The 21,087-nt window shown below is 47.4% G+C and overlaps 1 protein-coding gene across 1 annotated transcript in view; it reads right to left on the bottom strand.

The window, feature by feature from the left end:
* NPLOC4 (NPL4 homolog, ubiquitin recognition factor) overlaps positions 1-21,087 on the bottom strand; it is an 847,851-nt gene that overhangs the window by 681,027 nt on the left and 145,737 nt on the right. The window contains exons 7-8 of the mRNA XM_069655142.1: positions 8,000-8,123; positions 6,615-6,794 (exon numbers count right to left, since the gene is read on the bottom strand). Coding sequence (XP_069511243.1) covers positions 6,615-6,794; positions 8,000-8,123 — 304 coding nt within the window. The remainder of the gene's footprint in view (positions 1-6,614; positions 6,795-7,999; positions 8,124-21,087) is intronic.

The following is a 21,087-nucleotide window of genomic DNA, read 5'->3' as shown; positions in this document are numbered from 1 at the left end:
GGTGTTAGAGGGCCTAGCAGTAGATTTTTCGCCTGGAGGCCTAGTAGTAGGTTTTGGGCCTACCGGCCTTTAGGGACCATCAGAGCGTCGAATGGATGCACTTCGATGTGTAAACCCGATTTAGGGGTAAGCGCCCTTGTTTTTGGAGTGCCCAGTCGCAAGACGCAGATGCGGGGAAGGCTGCTGATCTACCCGATAAGAGGAATCCTCCAAAATCTTCGACGGCCCTGTTGGTGCTTTCACTTTTTTCAACGGAACCGTCGAAATCGGTGGTGGGGTTGTGTGCTTAATGTTTCGTGGTTTTTGTACGCCGCGGTTGCCGGGTGTTGTCCCTGAAGCGAGACTTGCGTCAGGCGTTGAGGGGTGGGGGACAGATGTGGCAGACCTCGAAGTGTCCGCCTCAAGGTCTATGACATTCGATACAGATGTTTGGTCATCGGAGGTGCCCCCGTCACTTTCAGTGGGTGCGGCGGTGGGGCAAGAGGGTTCAGCCCACGACATGCCGTACGCGGCCCACTGCTTTACACGGCGCTCCTTAAGGGTCTTAGGCCTTAGGAGCTTACAAGTCGCATACCGCTTATCTTCGTGATCTAAGGGGAGACCAGAATTACACATTCTGTTCTCGTCCTTCCACGGGTATCTGACCCTACACTTAGGTCAGAACCTAAATGGAGTCCTTTCCATGGCGAAAGGTATAAACAAAGATGATCAGACCTAGAGGGCAAAGAGGGGAAAAGAGGAAAGACATAACGAAATATAGCCACCCGACCCCACTCTCCCTACTGCGTAGGCCGACGAGAGGGCCCGGCCATGTGGATGCCTCAGCCGCCGGATCTTAGGCGCCGAAATCCACTGCCGTAGAAACTTTCTGCACTCTTCGAAGTTCTTAATCGCTGTCAAAGTGACTTATGGGGGGGAATAACCGACAAAGTCAGTATAAGGATAAACGATGTCTCTTATGTAAGAGCTCCGCTATAGGGCGAACAGTTATCTGGGTGGAAAAAACAATCCAAGGGACCTCGGCACATGGGGGATATTTGGTACACTACACGTCACGATAGGAATAGTGTTACAGACATGCCTATGCCGACTTCCCTTTTCGGCCCCCAAAAGACAAGATGCAATTACCACTGGATGTCGGACCATATGCAGAGCATGTGATTCGGAGCACAGCATGTGATTCTAAACAGACTAACAAGCATCAGAAATATATATATATATATATATATATATATATATATATATATATATATATATAATACATTACTCACCATAATTTGATGCTTGTACCTGGTTAGATTCACATTCTGTGCGTAGGCCGACATCTAGTGGAAGCTGCAGGGTATTACAGTTGTTTTCGAAGCTCAAAAAGGGGATGTCGACAGGGCATGCCAGTAATACTATCCCTAGCGTGACGTCCAGTGTACCCATGATCCCTCACGCGTCGAGGTCACTCAGATTATTTTTCTGACATGAGGTGTAGCGCGAGTACAGTTGTATCTTAGGATGGGTACGTAAAACCAGTTTGTCTTTGTGCACAACAAAAAAAGGGTTGTGCACTGACAATGCTTGTATTTCACTAACTCTTCTTATGGAAATGATAGCCACTAAGAAGGCAGTTTTGTAAGCAGGTGTTTGAGACTAGACTTATGCATTGGCTCGAAAGGAGGTCTCATGAGCTTAGCGAGTACAACACTGAGATCCCATCCTGGCGGCGGGTTTTAAATAGGAGGATGGAGTCTCTTTACTCTTTCCATGAATTCTTTGATGACAGGTACTTAGCACCATAAAACCTTATTATGGGAAGTGGTGTACGCTGACAAAGTCGCCAGATGGACTTTTAAGGAGTTGAATACTAACCCTGCATCTAGCAAATGGAGCATAAGTTAGAATGTGTGAAGGAGTACATTCTATGGGGGTTAATTTGTTTAGTCTGGCACCAAATTACAAAGCTCCTTCATTTGTCAAACTAACAGTCACTAGTGTTTGGTTGTCTTGACTCTTAAGATATCCATGCATCTCTGTGGTAGATTAAGATGTCCGAACTCTATGACCTCAGGAGCCTTGCTGCCAAGTTCACTCCGAGGCTGTGGGTGCACCGTTAGCCTCTCGTGCTGAGTGAGTAGATTGTATGGGCACGGGAGTTTGATGGGATCGCACATAGCCAGTTTGCGCAGATGTGGATACCTAGGTTGTCTTGCCCTCATAGGAGCAACTAGGATAAGCGTCATCAGTTCCTTGTGGATCTTGTTAATCACTTTCCTCATGAGAGGTGTTGGGGGTTGGGTGGGTGGTTGCATAAGCAAATTTCCCAGGCCAGTTCATCCATAGGGTGTTCTCCTTGGAGCCTGGTTGGGGGAACCTGGACGCAAAGTCTGGGCATCGACTGTTTTCGCTCGTAGCGAACAAGTCTATTGTGGGGAAACCAAACTGAGAGAAGAGGTGTTCTACGACTCCTTCGAGTAAACGCTACTTGTGTTCCTCTGTTAGTGGATCTCTGCTCAATGAGTCTGCTAGCGAGTGGAGTTCCCCTGGAACATGCAGTGACGCTAGGAACATCTTCCGTTTGAGTGCCCATTTCCAGATTTGATGCGCATGTCTGGACAGATTTGGAGAACGGGTACGCTCCTGTTTGTTGATATAAAACATTGCTGTGGTGCCGTCTGTCAGGACTTGCACAGATTGGTTTGTTAAGTGGGATTCATAAGCCCGAAGGGCCTTGAACGCTGCAAGAAGCTCTAGCAGATTGATGTGGTTCTGCGCTGCCGTGCGAGACCACAGACCCTGAGCTGTGTGGTGAAGGTAGTGAGCCCCCCCCCCACCCACACCCTGCTAGAGAGGCGTCCATTGTGACAATCGCCTGTATCTCTGGATCGTAGATGAGTTTCCCCTTCAGCAGATTTTACCTTGCCCAAGAGCGAAGATTTTGTACAAGTGTTGGCGAAGCGACCACTAGATCGTCCCACTGACCACTTGTCTGAGACCACTGTTTCGCCAACCACTCCTGCAGGGGTCGCAGGCGCGCATGAAGAACCAGGTAAATGCAAGATGCCATCATGCCTAGCAAACGCATAGCTTTGCGCACCCTTATCTGTTGGCCAGCCTGATAATGCAGTATTTGCAGTAACATATTTTGGACTCTTTCCTCTGACGGAAAGACCAACCTCTCTTGTGCGTTTAAGACGGCTCCTAAAAACTGTTTTTAAGTGCTTGGCACCATGCTTGACATTTTCTCGTTGATGAAGAAGCCTAATTGAAAGAGAAGGTTGATAGTTCTTTGAATTTTTTGTCTGCAAATTAGGGGGGACTCCCCTGTAATGAGCAAGTCGTCCAGGTAAGGGTACACTGGGGTTGCCTCCCTGCGTAAGTGCGCTGCCACCGCCGCCAGTACCTTTGTGAATACCCTTGGAGCAGATGCTATTCCAAAGGGCAGCACTTTGGATTGGTAGTGCTGGTTCGCTATCTTGAAATGCAAGAATCTTCTGTGCGCTGGGACCATTGAAATATGAAAATAGGCATCTTTCAAATCCAGTGTTGTCATGAAATCCCCCTTTTTTAGTAGAGGGATTACCTCTTGTAGCGTAGTCATGCAGAACTTTTGTGGCTCGACATACTTGTTTGCAGGGTGCAAATCTAATACTGAGCACATTGTTAGATCTTTCTTTAACACAAGGCAGTAAGTTGAATAAATACCCTTGTTTATCTGGTTGGCCGGGACGGCTTTGATGGCATCCCGTAGTAGAAGGGTGGCCATCTCCTCGAGGAGGATGTGCTGGTGTTCTTTTGAATGGATCTTTTGTCGAGGGGGGTGGTTGTGCAGTCGTTGGAGGAGCTCTATACAGTATCCGCCTGCTACTGGTGACAGCACCCATCTGTCTGAGGTGATTCCCTTCCATGCGTGGGTGAAGCTGGAAATGCGCCCTCCTACTGGAGAGGCATGGGTGGGCACCTGAAGCGGAATGTCACTGCTTCTGAGGTGGGGTGCCACCTCGAGAGGGGTTTCCCCCAACATGACCACAACCTCTGTGCGGTCCTCTAGAATAGTTCTGGAGGACTGATCCCGATTGATTCCCCATGAAGAACCTCGGCTCCGGTTGTAATTGGAACCTTGTTAAGAATTTTGACCGCGAAAACAGCGAAAATTACCATTTCCCCTCTGTCCAGATGGTTTATTGGTCAGTTGACCCAAATATTTAACAGCATCATACTCTTCCTTGGCTGTTTTGAGATTTTTTCTACAAAATCTTTACCCTCCAGTTCTTCTTGAGTGCTTATTTGAAAGTACTCCGCCGCCTTGACTAGTACCTCATTTAACAAGGATTGGTTGTTAATAGGGAGTCTGACTGGGGGTCCTGATCAACCGGCGAGTCTTTGTTATACATATTTGTCTCGGAGATTAAATCAGGGTCCTCTTCCCCGTAATCTGCTGCAGTGACTCCATAGAAAGGGTCTGCTGCATGTATATAGAAATCATCCTGATCTGAATCTGGGTCATGTAGATCAACCACTGTGTCTTGCACTGGATTTTCAAGGCAAGGCCTTTTACTGGGGGGCTGAGCAGGGATCCGAGATCCAGAGGGTGAGAGGGGTGGAGTGGAAGCTTTCGAAATAGTCAGGGTCCCTTTCGTAGAAGTTGGCCATAAAGGTAATTCTCCTCATTACCCTGTCTATGTTGTCAGAAGGCCATTGGGAGGAACTAGGGATGACCATTGGAGGAGGAGTGAGTCCTAAATCATCATCTGTGAGAGGAATTATGGTAGAAGAGGAATTCTTTTTTTTTTTTAGGGCAGAGGACAGAGACTCAAGTGATACAGGGTCCTTACTCTTTTGAGTGGGTCTACCATCATGAGATTTTTCCCTAAGAGGGGTTTTATACCTATGGGTGGTTTTCTCCTTATGAGGGATCTTTGAGGACTTTTTCTAGGACTCCCTGTTCTTACTCTGGCCCCCTGAATCGTGTTTTTCTGACTGTCTGCGATCGTGTACCTGGCCAGGAACAGAAGGGCGAATTTCAGGTGTGGGTTGATCCGAAGCCACGACTGCGGACTATCAGCCTTTGTGGAAGTTTTCTGCGCGCCGCTTGTACCGTCCTTCGACGGCCAGGATCAGCCATGGGGCAATCCCGAACTAGAGTGCCCAGAGGACAGATTCCACGGACCTTTTCCCTGGACGCTGCGCGTTGCCGTTTGTTCGACACGTGCGTCGAGTCTCGGTTATGGGGTTTGTGCTTAGTGGAGGATGTAGTGGTAGCGCTTCTGCCGCTGAGTGTCTTCCCCATAACAGGGCCACCGGCCTGTCTTCCCGGGTCGGGGGCCTGAGCTTGGGTAACTAACGTCACCCCATCGCCTTCGCCGACGGAAACCGCAGCATTGCTGCAGCCACTGAGGGTGCCCTCTGCGTCTATGGCCTTGAGCTGCCTGGCGCAGTGGGCCCAGCGCTTAGTGGATCGGTCCTTCAAAGTCTTGGGCTTGCAGAGCCTACACACTCGACAAGATGCCTCAACGTGGTCTCGTAGGAGACAGGTTACACACGAGGTGTTTATCTACCCAAGGGAATTTCCTATAGCACTTGAGGCAGAATTTAAAGGGGGTCTTGTCCATTACGGAACAATACGGCAGCTAGGCGAATGTAGCGGAAATGTAGGGCAAGGAGCATATACATTCTAGAATGACAGCCCCCCTCTCTCCCTACTGCGTTGACCGAAGCCCGAAGTGGCCTTCCAAGGCCAAAACGATCTGTCGACGGGACCTCTCGACGGTCGTTCTTCTTGTCCATCACCGGCATCTGATGTTTCGAAGTCGGTAACATAAAGAACAGTAAGATGTAACTATCGATCATTTCATAAATGTCAATGGCGATAAGCCGAAAGAGGAACTCCGCTATAAGCGTCCATCTAGAATGGCGGAAAAAAACAATCTGAGGTACCTCAGCGTGTGAGGGATCATGGGTAAAGTGTACGTCACACTAGGGATAGTATTACAGGGACACCCTGTCGACGTTGCTTGCAGAGTTTCGAAAACAACTGTAATACCCTGCAGCTTCCACTAGATGTCGGCCTATGCACAGCATGTGATCTAAGCAAATTCCACAAGCCTCAGAACAGAAACACTAAAGCACGAGAGCAGTAAGCATCGGTCTTCAGACATATCAGGAGGTGCGAGGTCAGCAAGAAGGAAGAGGAACACAGTCCGATGCTTACGTATGCTCTCGAAGTCAGACTGCCATCTCTCTCGCAGTCATCAACTGAATTCTAGTTCACAGACAGGCCTGGTTTTCTCCTCCAAACTTACTGCCTAGACTAAGCCTTGGGTAATGAGGGCCATGCATGGAGACAATGTCAATTCATAGAGTGAGATTAGAGCCAAACAGAATTAAATAACATAAGCACTACTGATCTGAAAGGGAGAAAAAAATTGGCTCTCAACTTACTTTAGCTGAGCAATAAATAAGCCTGCGATTGTTTTTCTCTTCTTAACTGATAAATCTGCCCCAATTGTTACTAAACACAGGAGGTAGCAAAGAATTTACAGAGGGAGAAAAAGGGATTTACAGAATTTATAGAGGGAGAAAAAAGTTTCACTGTGCATGACAGGCAAGTAAGTGGAAAGTCTTACCTGTGGTGGTTCGTATATTGCTGCCACCTCTGCCCGGATACCCAAGGGGATGTCTTTATGCTCTGTATACCGTCCATACAGATAACCAATGTGCTGGTTCCCTGTCTTGCGCCAGAAGTCCAGGAAGCGGTCAGCGATTGTGTGGTTCTCAAACATGATGTTATCAACGTGCCTGTATTTCTACATGAGAGGGGTCAGGACATCAGTGCAAATTGAATCAAGTATAAAAGAGATCATCAGGCTCCATTAGACCCTCGCCCTCAAAAATATCAAGAATGCATTGACACCAAGTTTTTTTCTTTACTCACATTTCGAGAAGACAAATATGAAGCCTCCTTAAAGATCAGAATAAAAATTAAAACATTTAATCTAGATGTGACCACTTTATTATAGTTTTAAAAAAATATATATACATTGGTATGCTGCTCCTAAGCACTAAAGAGTTTAGCGGAATATGCCAATAGGTCATCCTAAACCCATAAAAGTATAATGTGTGGCACCCAAAGTCCCAGAACCTATAAGTAATCAATGGAGCAGTGTATATGAATAGAAAAGCCTGACATCTAAAAAACCTCAAAGGAAACGGAAATATAAACAGCCTATTAGCTACAAAAAGTGCATAGGAGACTGACTGTTCAATTGATGTTTGTTTTAAAGTTCAAAATTAAAGGGATTAAAACAGTGTCATTTTTAAATTGCATTAAGTCACAATGAGTGCATCACTTTACCATGCTGAGAGTGTACACTACATTGATGTACAAACACAATTGCCAAGCATGCAGGCACATACCAAGTGTTCAACAGATAGGGGAATACACAAGTTTGATTGGCTTAGGAATCACTTGTTCTAACCAATCCTTTAAAATGCATCGGAGGACATGTTTCATGCAGACCTTGATTAGCGTCACAAAAGGCTCTACAGTTTGCTTTTTTAACAGGGTGTTAGGAGTAGCCCGAAGAACACCTGTGTCTCACGGCTGCGGTCAGCACTCATCAGATTACAAAATACTATATTATGCTCAACACCCATTTCTATCCCCCCAGCAACCCCACGTTTTGGCACATTAATGTACTGAGGAATAATAATACAATGATCAAGGATCCCACAATTTGTTCAAGCAATGTAGCTGTGATTAGATTTCTGTATTCCACTGTCAGCACAAACACAAGAGTATGGCTCCTCAGTGATTCTAAATCTAAAATGGATGAGATAGTACCAAATGCTGCTATTTACAGGTAAATATATGGTAGTCCATGGAGGAGCAGAATAATCTCGGCTTGTCTGCAATAGGGTATAATCTGCTATCCAAGAGGTGTTCGAGTAGTTAGAGTCTGACCCACATTCAGATATCGCCAATCGCCCATGAGGAGCTAGGATGGCTCACCTGTCTGTTTAGTGTGATTGCACTTGGCTGACACTTAGTACAAATTCCTTCAGGCCATGGTGGATGCCCCTCACATCCCGATTTTATCTTGCAGCTGATGTTCTCAAGAGCAGCAAACTTTCCCCTACAAACAAACAAAAGATTGGGAGAAAAATTAAAGCCTTTGCAGCAAAACGCTATTCCTATGGTATGGCGCAAAATAATACGCACTAGCTACCGATATGCAACACTTGTCAAGGAAGAAATTAGGTGCTCTGTGTATGGACATAATTGAGCTGGTGAGTGACTTATGGCTAGCTAGTAAATTGCAAACTGAATATTTGCAATATGCCTACGGCTAATCTATGTTAAGCAAGAGGATAATTTGACAACTTCGCAACCAGCACACTGTATAACTACCCAGATCATACCACACTTCTACATATTGGAACTATGCTGGCTGGCTCTTCATGCATAGACAAATCCTTTCAAGTCTTTTCTCCTAGTGTACAAAGCTATCAATAGTCTTGCTCCTCAGTATCTGACTGACAGTATCTCTTCTATGGCTCCTCACCATCTCATTTCCTCTGCTCCTCTTCTGCACTATACATCACTGTCCCATGCCTCCCTTCACTGGAACCTGCTGCCAATCACAATCAGAGCCAGACTGTGGATCTATTCAAAGCTCAGCTTAAACTTCACCTTCTTGCAGAAGAGGGAGCTCCCATCACCCTCTCATCTATCCTCTGTATCTTCACCCAACACTCTCCCAAGTACTGCATAGCAGGGTCATTTTGTATAGTTGTACAGTACTCCTCTCTAGTCTGAAGTACTCCCTAGATACGGCATCTTTCCAAATCATCTGTTTAAATTACCTTTTTGTTTTGTCCACATCTATGTGCCACTTAGTTTACACCCTCAAACTGCACCCATAAGGTGAAAACCTTGACCAGCTGTAAATGAGTTACTGCAAGTCATTTCAGATTGAAAGTTGTATTTGTTCTTCAAATAAATACAAATAAAATGGGAAAGTAAAAAAAGTGCAGGGCTAATGACTGCTGGTGCCATTTCTAGTTTTACCCTGCACATGCACATACTGGAACAAGGTAACGTTAGTTACTATTTTAACTAGTGTTCTAAACCATGCAAGGCCTTCAAAAAGGAGCAGAATCTAGATATACAGAATAAATCATAAGCAATGCCAGGTGATTAAAACATGCATGCTGCCCCCACACAGCCTTCAGAACCAGATATAGTGCCGGAATAAGCATGGACGCAACACTCCAGCATCACCAAACCAGATGAAACAGCACAGGAAGTTGTAGCCAATTCCTTTGTCCCTAGCCTGCTACTCAAAAGTATAATTTAAAAGGATTTGAATAGGTTTGCAAAATCTTTATCAAAACTGGTGGTGGTAACTGTGCAGCGTACCAGGACTAAAAAGGAAAATATCAAAAATAAAATCATGACCATGCAGTTGCAAAACTTGCTATGGCAGACGCAAGTGCCCCCCTGTGACATTACTTTATACATGGGGGATTTCCTTAGCTCTGCCTAGCCATTCTCATTGGGAGTGTGATAAGTAGCTGTGGTCAACATGCTTATATTTATACCTAGGAACTGGAAATTACATGTGATGGCGCTTTACACGTCTTACATGGCATGGTGGACCCCTAGGCACAAATCAGCACACTGTTGGGAAATAATAATGAATCAGGAGACCACTAGCTTAAGATAACAGCTTTGACAGTTGAACAGAATAAAATGTATTGCCATGAGAGAAATGGGTTCACCCTTGCACACTGGCAAAAGCACATGAACACCATCAGAACCCGATTGCATACTACGGTAATGAGCTGGATCCAGTAGAAGCAGGAATGCTCCCTTAATTGCGGTCAATAGTTGTGAAGCAGATTTGTGTTACGATCACCCATGAAAATACCCGTCTACCACCAAGTAGTGGCATTGTTGTTCAAAACCAAAAGACATGCCCATTTCCTGTGCCAATAAGTATGAGATTCTACTGTTAAATTCGTCATACGTTTAAAACCATGTCGTGTGCTGAAGAATCCCTAGGATTCGAATCACATGAAACAGAACCCCCATGACTGTGTTGCTAGTACGGATTACCTCTCAGCTCCTTTGAATAAACCAGATCCGATATATTTTGTGTTATCGAGATTAAAATGGCCGATTGGTGGTGGGATATGGCATAAGTGTCCATGGAGAGGCGAAAGAAAGTTGCAATAGCCCAATGTTAACCCGGCACAGGTGACTGCATTTTTTGCACTCACACTGATTTGTAGGCTGGCGGAACAACAAACTGATTCAAGGTATGAGTTTGGTGTGGCCCACGACTTTGGACAGTTGTGGTGACAAAGGATTTTGAATTTCTTCTGGGTTCCCTATAAAAACATCAATATGTGAGAGCACTCCTGGATGCTCTTATACTTCCTAAATAAATGGCAATCAAACGTGCAGCACATCAGCCACTGGACAGTGAAGCCAGTTGCTGCAACAATTTTACGGACTGCACAACAAAGCTGCAGACGGTTGCACCCTCGGGATGAATATACTCTTCCAATGAGGAAGATGTCAGAGCCGTCTCCTTTTTAGACTTGAGTAATTTGAACACGATAAAGCTCCTTCAGTTGAGAACAGCGATATGATATGATATTTGTCATTTATAACGCGCATGTACACAAGTGTTCCTAGGCATGACAAGACAAGGAAGGGAAGAGAGTGTTAAGTAAGATTGTCATAGTAATGATAAATCTTCCTGACCTGCGTCGTCAACAGAACATTTTTTATTTTACTGGTGGATTATTTTTCCTTATACCTCTGAGTGGGAACCTTTTCCCACACTCACAGAATCTTTTACTCTTTATGGGTGACATTTTTAAGACTCTCCGTAGAGTCTTTTAAAAGTTATCCTCAATGATAACTTTTGCAAATAAGTGCCTAGTGCTGCTGGGTTGCCCTAGGGGCTCCCCTTTTAACTTTCTGTGGCTAACGTTGTGAGAACTACAGTTCCCAAGGGTAAAAAGGATCTTTGGATCACTTACATTTTATTAGGTTAGACCAGCATATGTGGACTGCTGGGGAGATACTGAGCATCTCCTGTCTCATTTTAAATGTAAGATTTATGTTACAAGGACATACATACCTTTAATGGCTGGTGGCATTGAACCTTTTTATGAATTCGGTGCACCTTTACAGCGGGCTGTGTGAACAGGCCCGGTAAAGGCACCCATGGGTGCTCATTTTACCAAAACGGCCCCAGTCTTGTTTAACGCCATTTTAGTGTTCCTTGTCCTTTCTTGTTCCTTCTCCCGACATCCAGAGTGGGAAATTCATTTGTGTGATTTTCATCTTTGGCGAGAGTCCTGTAGACTCCACGCCCAGGCTCCAGAGGGTCTGTGAAGGCAGGAAGCGATGGAGGATTACAAAACTCTGCAGCCCTTTGTCTTCCAGCCTGAGTGCGAAATTCCTGTTCAAACTGGAAGGCTGGCTGTCCTGAAAGGATTGCCAAGCTCCCCCCCCCCAAAGTTTGAATGTCGACCACTGAGCCAAAACCAAAGAAGATGAATAAGAATTTGCGGCTGAAACGATTTCCAGCTACCGGAAAGCCTGCTGTGTAACCGGAGCCTGCTGTAGTGTCATGATGCCTACCCCCAGGCATCCGGACCAAGCCCATCAGCCCCGGGAGCAGGCATCTAGACATTTAGTAAAACCTCAGAAGCCCCGGTGCGCCAGGATCATAGTAGAAATCAGTCCGGGCGCCTAAGGCGCCAGGCTCATAGTCATTACTTACCGCAGGCAGACCATGCTTCAAATGACTCCAATCCAACTCGGGTGTGGTTCTAGGGACTTCTTTCCTGGGACTTTTTTTTGAGGCTATTTAAACCACGCCCGACCAGCAACACATGCTTCGCGTTATTCTGCATCCAGCAGCGTAAAGCTCACTGTGCCTGCAGCCTGCATCCAGTCTTCTGCCATGCCCGCCTCGAATCCAGAGCTCCTAAAACAAAGAGGAAAGAAAGGGACAAGGTTAGAAAACAAACTTATTTCTATTCCACACCTGATTCTGGATCTATCTCGTCTCCGGACCTGTAAAGAACATCATTTCTGCACGCGCCGCACCTCCAGCTGCAGCGCCGCGCCATACTCAGTCTTCACAGAATCCTTCGAGTCGGCGCTTCCTCCATCATTTCTTCGCCGAACTTCGACACCTAGGAGACAAAAGAAAACCACAAGGTGAGCAGAGGGAGCCAACAAATATAATTCTTACCACCATAGACTTACCTGATTTACCACCGGAGGCATCCTTTTGTGACTCTCCATATTTTCACGTGCCGCATCTGTAAAGAGAGACAAAACACGTTTTCCACGTGCAACATTTACCGGACAGCGCCGGGTAATACAGACTCTTACCTGAGCATCACCAGCTGCCACAAGAACATCTTTTCACCAGCCAGCTGCAAGACAAGAAAGGAAGGGGGGGGGGAACAAGAGTGAACATCGGACATATTGAACTCTATGAACTTAATACTTACTGGTCCTCACCAGGAACCTCAGAGTCAATACTCTCCGGAACGCTCCTGAGCCTTCAAACCAGTGAAGTAACTGGAATCGATGCACCCCTGCAAACCACGCAGGATGGAGAGCTCATCTTTCAAGAATATAAGGTGAGATTGCTGTGAGGGCATTTCGGAGGTGATTAGTTGGGGAGGACTGTGAGGGTGTCATCACTTGAATCCACAAGTGGCTAAATCCATCTCTCCACTTGCAGGAGAATATTTCTATGGGTTAAGCAGACAAGATTAGGAGGGCAGATCCAGTCAGTCATCGCTGCACTACGCATCACGTGGGTGGAGACCGCAGCTGTCCGGGTCCGACCGACGCCCCTGTGGGAGCCAGGTGAGCGTAACATGTAGCCCTTCCTTCCAAACGACCTTGGGACTCTGAAAAACGACGACCTTGACGCAGAGTCTGGCGAGACAAAACTAGACTCAAGACGACCTGCATTTTGAGGCATCCCACACCATGCTGCGATCTTGCGGGCGGTAAATACCCCCAATACCCTGGGACCTCGAGCCATTGTGCGGTGCACGATCTTTCGAATTACGAATCTCGCTTAAACTTCGCAGGCATCGTGCTGGATCTCCAGAGGCACGATTACAGTCCAAAAAGTCCCCTCACCAGAGTGCTGGACCTTGCAAACGACGAGAATCCGACCAGCGATTTTCTGTCCTCTTCTGTGCTCCTGAAAAAGGCACAAAATCCTCAGAGGCGCACCCAGCCGCGATGAAAACCTTGCCTAGAGCCTTTCCCGTGATCCTTGCTGCAAAAGTCCTTCCACTGTCCTGTCTTCAGTCTTCTGAATGAAGGAATTCAACGACCAGTTTATTAGCTGCATATCCTGAAGTCCTGCTGCAAAATCTTCTGTGCTGAGGTACTGTGCTGCCTTGGGCATTTACCTACCTTCAGTCTCTCGAGATTCCTGTGTTATTTTTGGGGCGTTTTCTGTGATTGCGAGTCATCTCGTCCAGTGTACCCAGGCTACCTGCTGGAATCCTACTATGGTGTCTTCTGTGCAGTCCCTGGTCCCTCAACTAACTCTAAAGTAAAATACTCACCTTTTTCAACAGTCTTCCTTAGGAACTCTGACTTTTGCTACTTAAGAAGCTATCCTGACCGGGCCTGTTGGACACTAGACCCCAGTGACTCCCCAACCCCCCCACCTCCCCACACTGCCACTGAGAGCACTCATGCTCCAAGACTAATGGAAACACTAAGGATTGGGCCTTTTGCCTATAAAAGAGAACAAGTTTAAAATGACTTACTTGTAAAGGAGTTGGTTATGTGGGATACACTGACCCACTCGGCAGAACTCACATCCATAACCAAACTGCACTTCAGCAGTTAACAGCAAAATGGCTGTGCTGGCTCCTTGGAGCACCATTGCCCCACATCAAAACTGCGTTTTGCAGCTACAAAATGATGGCTGCACTGGTTTGCCAAGCACCATTGGGCAAGTTGGAACAGGGAGCACCAGAGAAAGGCTGCCAGGGTGTGTTCCTGTGTGTACTAAAGAAGCGTAGTGAAAAGCCGCGCTGCTCTGCTGCTTATGAAAAAGTTACCATTGAAAAGGGAATATTTCACATTGAAAAGGATGCTGCCCTGACACTCTTTTCCTCTGTTCAACATCACACTGCTTTTATCAGTGAGGCCCTGCCATGCCCACCGGCTGAACCACACCTGTGAAATCACTGAGACGGAGGGGCTGGTTTCCGAAAAAGAGGCACAATTTCTGGAATCGGGGGATGCGGCCTCAATGGAGGCCCTGGAAACAGCGCAGGTGACCCTCAGTAATTTGGCTTTAGACAATGCTCGGGCCGCCCGTTGGTCGTTCCGGACCCAAATCTATGAGCGTGGGGACAAGGCGGGAAAAACACTAGCCTGGTTGGAGAGGAGGGAAATACGCAAGGGGTATGTTCAAACGATCCAAGCATCGAACGGGGACCTATTGACAGAGGACTCCGAAATAGCGGATGCCTTCGCCAATTACTACGAGCGCCTCTATTCCCCTCCGGGCGTGAACACTGAGATCTGTCGCCCGAACTTCCTCGACACGGTTGAACTCCCACGTCTTACTCCACAACAGAAGGAAACACTGGACCGGGAACCGACGAAGACCAACTACAAGCCGCGCTTACACAACTCCAAACCGGAAAAACACCGAGACCCAACGGGTTCCCAGTGGAAGCCAGGAAACGCCTTGGCGGTTCGCCCATTGCATACATGCACCGCATGTTTCTCCGGAGTTGGGAAATAGGCTCCCTCCCCCCAGACCTCCGGGAAACCTGCACTGTAGTACTGCCCAAACCGGGAAAACCCCCTGAGCAGTATGCTTCATATAGGCCCATCTCATTGATAAACGGGGAGGCCAAAATTCTAGCCCGAGCACTAGCCAACAGACTACTGGGAGTAATCGAATCTCTGGTTCACCCCGACCAGTGCGGTTTCATGCCGAATAAGACTACATGCATGAACATTCGCAGACTCCAACTAGCCCTGGATCGCACCCCAGTGATACCCGATCCGCTAGCACTACTAGCGGTCGACTTTGAGAAAGCATTCCATTCGGTGGGATGGGAGGCTTTGTGGGACATTTTGAAGCGAATGAACTTTGGGCACGGTTTCATCTCCTGGACCAAACTCCTATATGCATCCCCTGTCGCAAAAGTCAGGGTGAACGGCAGACAATCGAAATCATTCCCATTGAGGCGAGGGACTAGGCAGGGCTGCCCCTTCTCCCCCGTTTCTCCTCGCATTAGAGCCACTTGCGATCAGGCTCCGGGGGGGCGGTGGATGGTCAGGGTTCGCATGGCCAGGGGGGAGAGAAGACCGGGTCTCGCTGTATGCTGACGATCTCCTAATCTATCTCGGCAGACTGTGGGCCTCATGCCCAGTGGTGTCTGAATCCTGTCGTTCTCCGGCCTCAGAGTTAATACCCAGAAAACAGTTTTTCCCAATCCAGGGGGGAGAGGACGCGATTCCTGATCCCTGCCCATACTCCGTTTCGGTTCGTGGTTTCCTGCACTTGGGTATACGGATTAGCTCCTCGCTGGAAGAGTTCACCCAACTGAATCTGCAACCGGTCCTCGCGAGGATCGCAGCAGGCATCTCACTTGCAAACACTACCATTGTCTCTAATGGGAAGGGCCACATTATTTAAGATGCTGGCTCTCCCGAGGTGGTTATATGTTCTACAGAATGCCCCACTGTCCATTCCCGCTGGACACTTCAAATCAATTGACGGACACATACGAAGCCTCCTTTTGGGGGTGCGGGGGCAACCAAGAATTGCTCTTGCAACACTAAACCGCTCCATCTGGGAGGGAGGGATTGGGCTGCCATGTGTCCGCACATATTACCTAGCAGCACAGAATGGGGTGGTAAACTACTGGCTGCATGGTGACAACGCACTCCCCCACATTAGCCTGGAACTATCCGGCATGCACCCGCTCTCCCCCCCTCGAGGTGCTGTATGCCCCCCGGGACAGAACGGCCAAAGCCCTACGCATGTCACTCCACATCCACTGCACATGGGAGGAAGCACACAAACACGTAGGCTGGGGCTCTAGGCCTACTCTGGCCCAACCTATCTGGCATAATACCCATCTTCCCGAAATGTGTAAAATGGGTCCTCTGGGAAACTGGGAAGGACTTGGGATACACACACTGGAACAGGTGATCCAGGGGGGAAGCATGGTTGAGTTTGACACTCTCGGGGAGCGTTTTAACCTGGGCCCGGGGGACCGCTTCAGATACATGCAACTGACCCATGCCACAAACGCACAATTCCGGACCTGGGGGAGGTCCCGGCCTGCTCCCCTCTGGAAGCCAAAATCCTCACAGAATGCATCCACTGCAGAGTTACCTCCACGCTATACCAGGTCCTCAACTCCTTTCTCAACAAAGAGCTCACTACTCTGAAAGGGAAATGGGAAAGGGACATGGGCGTGTTGGAGCGGGAGGAATGGGTGGAGGCCCTGATGTTCCCTCACGAGATCGGTATTGAGGCAAAACTTTGCCTGATCCAGCTCAGGATCCTGCATCGGTCCTACTACTCTCGCACAACACTGGCTAGATGGAGTGGAGAGGAGAGGAGGAAGAAGCCTGTCTCCGGTGCCAACGCGAAAAGGGGCACCTTTTTCCATACAATCTGGGAGTGCCAAGTTGTACAGTCCTTCTGGGTGGGGTGTACGCGCACAATCTCTGCAACAATAGGATCCCAAATACCACTGGACCCAAAGTTGATACTGCTTGGGATATGGGGAGAACTGGGACTCACTAAGCATGAGAAACTGTTCACAGCAGTGGCACTGGGGGCGGGCAAGAGACTAATCGCTGCAAACTGGGGATCGGTGGCAACACTGAGCCTAGTCCGATGGTCAAATGAGGTCACTAGGTGCGCCTCTTTGGAGCGGCAAATTTATACAGCAAGTGGCTGCCCATGCAAGTTTGAAAAGGTCTGGGGTAAATGGTCAGACGAACAATGAGGATCCCCTCCCCCCCACCTGGTACCGACAGTGGTGACTCCCCCACCCCCCCCCAGCCTACTGCCAGCAGGGACTCGACTGAAAAGCAAATGTATGCACCATTGATTTAATTGCCTTCAGCTTCATTAATGTATGTATGATCTATGCGCTTGTTAAAACAAAATGTGTTTTTTAAAAAAAGTAGGCAAGGCATTCTTGGTCTCAACTTTTCAAAAAGGGCCAGCCTCTTTGCCACTCGTGTCTGTCTGCCACACTAACAACCTGGTATTGCCTTTACAAGCCACTTCTCTACGTCCTCCACACTCTCTGGCACTACAGGTTGTCTGAACTCCAAAATAGTCTTTACAAGCAGCCAGTTTTCCCTTCCCCAACATTACCTGCAACTTTCTGCCAGTTATCAGCCCAAGTAATTACAGAGAAGCCTTGGTGCCGCTCTTAGCTTAAGGTAATGCCTGCACACTTGTATCTTAGGCCAATTTAACATAGCAATTTTACGGTACAATTAGGTTGCTTTTGAAATCTGAGAAAGGCTGGTTTCAGTGTTAATATGGGGAGATTCATGGCTTGGGCAATGCTTGCTCGCTTATTCAATACAAATACACTTTCTGATAAATGTAAGGTATGCTGTGTTAAAATAAAGAATAGGGTTCAGGCTTTCTTTAGGAACACAATTAGGCACAAGTGACCCCTTCTCAACTTAGTTTTTAAAGGTTTCAACAATGACGTTATCTAATTTGGGCATTCGGTAATTGTCTTTGTAACGTTCACTCCTAACAATTAATGACACGACCACTCCTTCAGGCAGTATCAGTCTTTTATAGCATTAGCTTCTCACACGAGTAAAAGGACTTCAACGTTATACGCGAGTGCTACATTTCCATTGTTCGGGTATTTCAGCTTCAACAAATCACCTCTACTCAATTTAAATCTTGCGCGAGTGAACACGGAACTGGATACTGTAGCTAGCAATGCTCGTGCAAGGTGTTAGAATGCTGTGCTTCACTCACCGGCTTCTTTGACCCTTGATCTGCAGGTTGCACTGCTTCCATGCCTTCTGCCACAACTTCTACTGCTTCTGGCTCCTTAAATACCCACACCCTTCCTATGAATGTGTGTCTGGTCCACCCACATGTTTTCAGAGCCCCTCTCGCTCCTAAGAACCACAGCTTGACAATTACTCCTCGCCTCAGTCCCCAGCACGTTCTCTGCGTGGCAATCAGGCTCACATGGGGAAAGACAGCCCTCCTGCATGGCTTCCTCTGCGCAGGCCATGCACTGCAGAGTTTGGGGTAAGAGGACCCTCTCAGTACAAGCAGGTCCCTCTTGTTCTCCCACTTCTGCTTGGTTTGCCAGCCTTGTGCCCTCTTCCTTCTGCTACTAATGCTACAATTTGCATTCCAGTAACAGCTCCAACTCCTTCCTCTCCTTCCAGTTGCCTGCTCATGAGGGGGGCTTTTATGCCTCCCAGGCCCCTTCAGGTAAGGTCCGATGGGCTTAATTGCCCGACTACTGCAACAGCATGCCTCTTCAGTCCTCTTCCTTGTCCAAGTACTTCTGGGATTATGGGACTTGTAGTCCCCTTCAACAAAGTTAGTTTGCTTGAGAATGGAGTTAATTTTAAAAGGTAGATTTATTTCCCTTCAACTCATTGAAAGATGGATTGTTAGAGTTGGCTGTTAGAGGAAGATATTTAATTTAAGACATTTTCTGTAGATCCTTTTACATTATACCTTTGGGAGTAAGCAAGGGGCTTATTTAGAAATATCCTGAAAGGTCTTCCTGTTAATAATGCTAGCTTGGCTTCAACAGAACTTGTACTTGTTACAGATCTTATATGGTGGCAAGTGACATAATAATGACAATATGCCATTACCTTTGTTGGCAACCCAGAAAGACACTTCCTTTCAGTGGACAAATACTGTATCTCATCCCACAGGATCTCCTCACCACCCTGGGCCCCATTTCCCCCAAGTGATCCTCCCGTAGTACACCACCCCCAGGGTCAGGAAGCATCTGCCTTTCCCTGGCCGCCTGGGAAGAGATTTTAGGCAGGGATTGAGTGAGGGATCCGCAAGATTGTTCACAGGGTGCAGGTCGAAACATCTTCTCAATGTGCAGATTCACCGCCAGAGTAAGGTGCGAAGAGGGGGCAATAAGTTTCCTAATGGAGCTAAGAAGTTGGATAGCCTGACTGGAACCTTTTCTTTGAGGTCATCTTCCACAAAATCGGAGTCAGGTACCGCCTCCTGAGGAACAATTTTAAAATGGTCTGCCGTTTTCCAAAGATTATTATTGGAAAGCAGTTGGTCATCAATAGGAGAAGCCTCCCTGCGTTGGAAGGCAGGAGGGGCGTCCAAAAATATCAGGCTCAGCCTCATGAACAGGGTGTGGTAGGCCAATTCTCCTGGTCATCTGCAGTAAGCCAAGCATATGGGTTGTGGGAAATAGGGTCTTGGGAGACATCATCACGATCCGGAATATAGAAGACGATTATCTCCCCGATCATACTGAAAAATATTTTTGCAAGGATCAGAAGCTGGGCGAGCCACATGAGACCGAAGACTTGGAGACTTACAGGGCCTAGGACCTTCATCAAAGGAATGGGACCTTAAGAATTTCAGCAAATTTATCTCAAAACCCAATACATTCAGATACCTTATCCATGCACTGTTCAAATCTTTTCCTAGTGCAGGAATAAGTGGCTGGGGCTTCTGAAAGTGGAAAAGCTAACTCAGCCTGAGCAGGGCCCTTAGGCTCCTGAACCATGTGAAAGGGCCTTAGCATGCTTCTCACTCAATTTAGGGTGAGTTTTGCCTAAAAAAACTTATTTTAATGCATCAGAAATGGGTGTCGGCTTTAGGGGAGGCACCCTGAGAAGCAGAAGACTTGGTAATATGCACCATAACGTGACGGTGGAGGCACAGCAGGCCCTGAATACTCAGGTTCAGCAGGCCCTGCCGAAACCTTTGACGGGCCTGCGGGTGCCAGAACTTTTTTTCAAATATACCATCAAAGAAGGCTGAGGGGTTGTGCGTTTAGCATTTGTGTGAGAATGTGTGCCCTCGTCACCAGGGGTTGGTTTCGCCATAGCAGTGCGTTCAGGATGCCAGTGGGGCTGAAACTGGGCACGTGGGAGTCAGCCGACCCCACAACAATGTCTTCGGCCTCCGAACTGGAGCTGTTGGCTGCTAGAGAAATCCTCATCCGAGGCAACAGCGCGAGAATCGACTCGACCTGCATGGCATAGGGCATCCACTGCTTTGTGCGCCTTTCTTTAAGCATCTTGGGTTTAAAGAGTCGAAAGGCTTTGCAACTCTTCCCGTCGAGGTCCCGAGGTAAACAGTCATTACACTCCCTAGGGTGTCCTTCCACGGAATGGAGTTCTCTCCATTGTAAAGTGGAAAAAGAGCAGACAGGCAATGGAAGGAAGAGGAGGAAAAGGAAAGAAAAGACATTGTCTAAAGAGAAATGCTGAGAATAAGGGTCCCAGACTCTCCCTACTGTAAGGCTGAAGGCAAGGCCGGCAGCAGCTGTCAAAAAGTGAATTGAAGATTTATGGGACTAAAAACGGGAACAGTCGTCAAAGGATGCATCGAAGACGTGTGAACAGCAATAATTCTTGCTAAACCGGGCTCCATATGAATTCTACCGACTAGAATTGTGGAAAAAAACAATCCGGGGGAACCTCGACGCATGGGGGGATCGTGGGTACACTACACATCACAATAGGGATAGTGTTACAGGCACCCCAGGTCAACGTCCCTTTTCGAACTTAAAAAAAAAGATGCAATACTCTGATTACCATACAGCATGTGATTCTAAGCAGATTTAAAAGCATCAGAAGTTAAGTTACTATCAGTATTTGCCCCTCTTGAATCTGCACAGAATGAACCCTGCCCTGGTGCTAGCGAGGGTTTTGCCTCCGTGGAAGATACTTACACATGTGGTGGTCTTGCCAGGTGATTCAATCCTATTCGGGGTCTACTGTGGATTTAATTAAAGAAACCTCTGGGGTGAACCCACCAGCTGATCCTTTAGTTG

Source organism: Ambystoma mexicanum, chromosome 3q (genome assembly GCF_040938575.1).
Source record: "Ambystoma mexicanum isolate Mex_15411 chromosome 3q, UKY_AmexF1_1, whole genome shotgun sequence".
In the NCBI taxonomy this organism is placed as follows: domain Eukaryota; kingdom Metazoa; phylum Chordata; class Amphibia; order Caudata; family Ambystomatidae; genus Ambystoma; species Ambystoma mexicanum.
The sequence above is the reverse complement of the archived record's forward strand: the minus strand, read 5'-3'. Positions and strand labels throughout refer to the sequence as shown.